This window comes from Neltuma alba, unplaced genomic scaffold, assembly GCF_004799145.2.
Source record: "Neltuma alba isolate B1F8T4 unplaced genomic scaffold, ASM479914v2 tig00011182_pilon, whole genome shotgun sequence".
In the NCBI taxonomy this organism is placed as follows: domain Eukaryota; kingdom Viridiplantae; phylum Streptophyta; class Magnoliopsida; order Fabales; family Fabaceae; genus Neltuma; species Neltuma alba.
Window position 1 is genome coordinate 10,682 of NW_021635909.1, and position 6,456 is coordinate 17,137.

Sequence of the window (6,456 nt, forward strand, 5' to 3'; positions counted from 1 at the left end):
TTGAGCAAGTCTTTGGGACTACCACTACTATAGCCATTATTGTTCGTTTGAAGTGTTAGGATTTGGCTAGCGTTGTTCAGTACGTAGATTGTTCCTTTCTGCTTGCTTCTTGTTTTGAATTGTTTTCTATTTTTTCATCTCAATTCAAGAGTTCTTTTATGTTTTCATCCCCTTTGAGACCCGAAAAAATGGACAAATTCATTTTCTTAGGAACACATACAAGACTTGTCTATGTTGTGTTGGTTTTGATTTCAGTTGCTCTTTGTTTGGGTTGTATTGTGGTGTTTTGTAGACTGTTTTTAGTTTTAAATGATATGAATAGAAACATTTCTGGCGGAAAAAAAAAGAGCTTTTACATTAAGAATTATATTAAGGGTCAAAAGTAGTGTATCAATGATGAGTTTGCTTCACGACTACGTTCTCTTTTTCCTCCTTTGTCTATCCTCCTGCATATGTGGACTATGAAGCAGACCGATCACAAAAATGGAGTTTAGTCTCCAGTGGCACCTGTTGCGCGCAATTTCTGACGTACTACTAGGAAGAAGATTATTTGGTTACCAATAAAATGGACTCCTGTTTTTTGGTTAAAAAATAATAGGAAGAAGAATAAAATGCCAATGAAGTAATACAAAGAAAATGTCAGTAAAATGATCGTTTAGTGATATAATTTTTTTAATTCAACATGCGTCCAGTACTCATAGCAACAAAGTATGAAATTTCACTGAAAGAATCCAGTTAGCGTGGCGTTGGCAATGATGCATCAAATTGTGTACTCCCTTGACTCTTATTTATAATATTTAAAATTGGGAAGGAGTGTGAGTTATTTTATAAGTCTTAATTTAAATTTGTTTCATCATTAAATATATTTTTAATATTATTTTTAATTATTTATTCTCTCTAATTTGCCACATCCTCTTATTATATTTTTTTTCTTTCATTTTTTTTTAATCTTTTTTCATTTATTATAAAGGGATATTTTGAAACAAAAGTATATAGGAAGAATGCCAAAAAAATACATTTAAATTTCAAAATTCCAAATCAGTCTTACTTACTATATTTTAATAATAATTGATAATATTTGAAAAGTAAATAACAACATATTTTGGAGTGAATCTTGATTTAGGATTTCGAAATTTTAAAAGTATTTTTTTTGGGAATTTTTCAAGTATATATTTTACCTAATTATTGTTTTTAAATGATTTTAATTAATGTTTTGTCATGACAAATTGGTTATTTGAAATTTATAATAAATGCAAGAAAGAGCATATATACTTCTCCGATTTTATTTATAAGACATTTTCAGCGTATTTTAGAAAAATCAAGAAAACTTTAAATGTATTAACTTTTTATTAAAATATAATAGTTTTTTAACTTTAACTCTATTTAATATATATTTTTTAAAAAATTATTTATATTATAATGAATGAAGGATAAAATAGAAATTTGTGAAGTGACTTATACATAACACGAAGAAAAATATTTTTTCCCTACCTTATAAATAAGATTAAAGGAGTATCTCTTTAAGTTAAAAATTTCAAAAAAAAAAAGTACATTTATATCATTCCAATAAAATTTAAATAATTTTTAATTTAAAATTAAGTTGATTGACTATCATGTCCATCGAATAGGCCTAAATTAATGTTGATAGCTAAAATTATTTTTAAAATTGTATTTATTATACTCTTTTCGATTCAAAATATAAGCAGAGTATTACTTTTTTTTCCTAGCACAAAATATAAGTATTAGATCTTTGAAAGAACTTGATTTTTTTATGAGCATTATTTAGATTTATCTGAACATTTAATATATATTTTTTATTTTTATCTGTAATTAATTATATGTTTCTGTTGCATCTTTTTTTTTCACTAATTTTCTTTCATCTCTTTTTTCCCCAGCTCTCCTTCATTAACCCTCCTTATAAATAAGAGTGTTTAAGAAAATAAGTTACATGTTTTTTGAACTGAGTCTATTAATTTAACTATCTTACATTAATTTTAACTAGCTTTTAGTGGTGACATTACGCAATTTTTCTTACTACTTTTAATTTAATTTTATCGATGATTTTGATCCCAAACAAAATTATTCTCGAAATTCAGATCATGATCAGCGTAACCCAATCCCTTATTGGCGAACATCTAGGCTTCAGTCTTTAGATCGTACCTCATTAGGCTTGCTTCACCCGGAGGCAGGGAAATGGCTTCTGCTCTCTTCCCTCTGCTCGCTTTGTTTTCGGCCTTCTCCGTCGTGGTATTTTCATTTTTTCGCTCCCCTGTTTCTGATTTTTACGATATTATTATTTGCTATTTTGATTGAATTTCTGTGGATTTGATTTCTCCTCTAGTGTTTTTGTAATTGATGAAAATAAAATTCCCGTGCTTGGGTTTTTCTTGCTTTCTTGTTACGAGTGTCTTTAACTTATTTTAGGTGCAAATTATTGGTCAAGCGATGCTATGAAATCACTTTAGGGACTAAAGAAATCATATGTTGTTAACAGATCATTGAGGCTGAAGCAGAAAAATTTCTAGTTTCAAGCTCAATTCTCATATTCTTCAGGTAATTTCCATTCCATGCAAGCAAATCTCCTTTTATGCTCAGCGCCTGAGATAACTGTTCCTAACGACCCAATACCAGTCATAAAATTTCTTACTCAACCAGATTTCTGATACGGGAATGGTGTTATCACCTGAGATAGTATTGCCTTTTGCTTTTTAGGGTGAGTATTTTGTATTTGGGTCAAATGGTATGCTAAACTTTAGATATTGCCGTGCAGGAGTCAATCGCTAAGCAGATTAATGAAAATCCTGCGGCAGGATGGGAGGCTGCCATGAATCCTCGTTTCTCTAATTACACTGTTAGCATTCGACTTTCCCTGACCTGTTTTCTCTTCACCATTTAACGCAGTTTTCGCTTGCACATATTTGATTTTGCAATAAGCTTCAAGTTCCCAAGATCTAATCTTCATTTACAGGTTGGACAATTTAAGCAGCTTCTTGGAGTCAAACCAACACCTAAACATGATCTGAGTAGTACTCCCGTTGTAACCCATTCAAAATCATTGAAGTTACCAAATGAGTTTGACGCAAGAACAGCTTGGTCTCAGTGTAGCACTATTGGAAGAATTCTAGGTTGTTTACTTGCTCCTTCTCCTTGATATTATTGTATTCTTAGATAACTGATTAATTTGGAACAAAGTGCTCACTCATCTCTTTCCTCGATAAATGCATGGAATGGTGAATAATTTCCTGATTACAGATCAGGTAACTCCGTTCACTTTTCAACGCAACAACTTTTTATAGATTGAAGGTTAAACAAAATTCTTAGCAGGTCTATTTGCTGATTGTTCAGGGTCACTGTGGTTCTTGTTGGGCATTTGGTGCTGTTGAATCATTGTCAGATCGTTTTTGCATTCATTTTGGCATGGTAACTGGCTTTTTTTTTACTTTATATTGGTTACTTTGTGTTGGGTGTTTACCTTCTCAAATTTGTAGTCTATTCTCTCTTCCTTCAGATTTTGTAGTTTAAATGTTTTAATTGCAGAACATATCTCTCTCTGTTAATGACCTCCTTGCATGCTGTGGATTTTTGTGTGGGTCTGGCTGTAACGGGGGGTATCCTCTCTTTGCATGGCGATACTTAGTCCATCACGGTGTTGTCACTGAAGAGGTCAGGAGTTTCCAATTCTCCCTTATTATTTCCTCTTGGTAAAATTCATATAAAGTGGTTGGAGATGAAAATTCAAGAGTCCTCAGTTGGATCTTACCTTTATTTGCCGCTGAAATTTTATTGAAGAATTTTCTGTTTAATCTCAGCCTCATATTCCTGCCTTTGCACTGTCTTATTACAAACAATGTTTAAATGTATCAGTGTGACCCATACTTTGATGATATTGGCTGTTCTCATCCTGGTTGTGAGCCTGGATATCCTACTCCCAAGTGTGTCAGGAAGTGTGTGAATCGGAACCACTTTTGGAGAAAGTCAAAACATTATAGTGTCTGCATATAGGATCAATTCAGATCCCTATGATATCATGGCAGAAGTCTATAAAATGGGCCAGTTGAGGTCTCGTTCACTGTTTATGAGGTAAATGATGGCTGTTAAGTATGTTTTTATGATTGAATTGCTGCAACTTCAATGTAATAATTTTTTAAGAAAATTTATTTCCTACTTTTCGCATACATAAAACCAATTGTTAGCCAGCTTTAACTTTTTTAATTTGTTTTATATATTGTTTATTGTTTCATCTACAAATTATCAATTTAGGTGAGTTGTAAGTCGCAAGATGCTGAAATTAGTTTACATAAACACAACTACTTAGCTGCAAAAATCAAAATAAAGCATACAGGTTGCTCCTGATGACCCGCAGCAAAATGCAAACTCCAATCTCAGGACATCAAACAAATAGATTGTGTTTTAGTCTTCTCTTGTGGTTGGAGTAGTCACAAGCAAATCTGTTAGCGTTGTGATAATCATTACTCATTTGGTCCTTTATAGGATTTTGCTCACTATAAATCAGGAGTTTACAAACACATCACTGGGGACTCACTAGGAGGTCATGCTGTAAAGCTAATTGGGTGGGGAACAACCAATGATGGAGAGGACTACTGGGTACGCTAATCCATTCCTTATTATGATAGACCCTTGAATTTTTGCAGCCTCATATATTAGCAGAATTCCATGTTTGTTGATCTTGATCATTTTTTTCAGCTCCTTGCGAATCAGTGGAATAGAAGTTGGGGAGATGTATGCTTCTTCAATCATTCCTTCGTGAATTGAACTAGATAGTATTATGTCTATGCGTTTTTTAATCATAAATTTTAATCCAAGTGCAGGATGGTTACTTCAAGATGAGAAGAGGGACCAATGAGTGTGGCATTGAAAAAGATGTTGTTGCTGGTTTGCCCTCCACCAAAAACCTCGTCACAGAGGTTGTTGACGTTGATGCTGATGGCGATGTGTCGTTCTCAATGTAACCATATAACCTAACCAGGTTCTGCAGTCTGCAGGTATATTAAACACCCCTGCCCTTCATGTTCTGCACTTGTGCTATTATTGCAAGAACGTGAACAAAATGTACGAAAAATTAAATTATGATCAAGAAAGATTCTTGTAAAAAATCTCAATGATAAGTGAGTAGTTAAAACTTGTCAATTTATGCCCTGGAATGTATCATTTCAAGCTGCCCAGTTAGTTATGAAACTTTTTGTGAATGTGTTATTTTTTCAGATTTTATTGCAATTATCCGGAATAAAAAAGCATTTCAGGCCTTGGGTTGATGTTCAGATTAAAAAAAAAAGGTTCGCGATGATACGTGAATGGGTTGATAGTAACTTTCTGCTCAGAAAATTAAAACTAAAAAAAGTTCAGTGTTATGTGAATGGAACAGGCTTCATTGGTGGTCAGATCCCCTGCGAATCTACGATGTTGGCTCATTTTGGGTTATAGTCCAAATAGTTCTAAAGACGTGATCTGATAATAATGATTTCAAGTTACAACAAAATTATAATTTTCATTAAAAAAACAAGGAAAACCCCAGGACGATTGAGGTGGCTGCTCTCAAGTCTCAGTCTTGGAGCCTCTTAACATATGCTTTCGTAAAATTATGTCTTTCGTTGCTGCCAATTGCAAGTTGTGCTACGGTAGTTATGTTTGCTTGAATTCCTGCATTAGCATGTGCGTGTTAATTTCGATTACATTTTTAAAAAAAAAACCTGCGTATCGCGTTCTGAATTTTTTATATTTTATTTCAATTGTTAAAAAAATCCTATTTCAACCATTTATACAAATATTCTTGAAAATAAAAAACACATTTCAAAAGAAATATTTTTGAGATTTTATTTTTCTCCGTCTCATTAATTTTTTTCAAAAAATTAAAGTGATAAGTACTAACAACTTGATGTTATAAGTGAGACTCATTGATCACTGTAATCCTCTAGCTCTATTTATAAATCACTTTATGTTTTATTACAATTAAAAAAGTATTGAATCGCATTAATTTTGTCCTAAAAAAAAAATAATTAGGTCAATTCCTTTATATCCATTAAGTTAAGTTCTATGATTACACAATGCCTTTTGTCGTAATTTTAAGTGAATTTATAATTAAATGTTAACATTTTAAAAAATAGTACACATAGTCATATATTATTAGAGAACTTGACATAATAGAGCCAATGCTTTTTCCCCCTTCTTTCCCCTCCACTATCAGTTACATTTACTTACACATGGGATTTTATCTTTGGAAACAAATATATGGGCATAACTTATTGTAATAAACTACCTCTTTTGAATGGTACAAATAAAAGCCAACAACCGCTACATATTTAGCTTGAAGTTCTGAATCAAAAGCATGTTGATTAAAGGGGTAAATGAATGCCAATTTACAAGAGCAGGCTACTCAAAACAGAAGCCTCTGCTATTCTAATTGCAATCAAAACCATGTAATTAATAGTATTATTTCCT

General features: G+C 32.2%; 1 protein-coding gene across 1 annotated transcript; it reads left to right on the top strand.

The window, feature by feature from the left end:
• The first annotated feature begins 2,151 nt into the window (after positions 1-2,151).
• On the top strand, positions 2,152-5,145 carry LOC114762050 (cathepsin B-like protease 2). Its single transcript, XM_028951502.1, is given in 13 exon segments — positions 2,152-2,247; positions 2,495-2,553; positions 2,771-2,851; positions 2,969-3,125; positions 3,253-3,257; positions 3,346-3,420; positions 3,538-3,663; positions 3,865-3,986; positions 3,988-4,040; positions 4,043-4,080; positions 4,492-4,605; positions 4,705-4,740; positions 4,830-5,145. Coding segments are annotated over 11 exon segments (894 nt in total). The 5' UTR covers positions 2,152-2,247; positions 2,495-2,553; positions 2,771-2,824; the 3' UTR covers positions 4,971-5,145.
• The last annotated feature ends 1,311 nt before the right edge of the window (positions 5,146-6,456 follow it).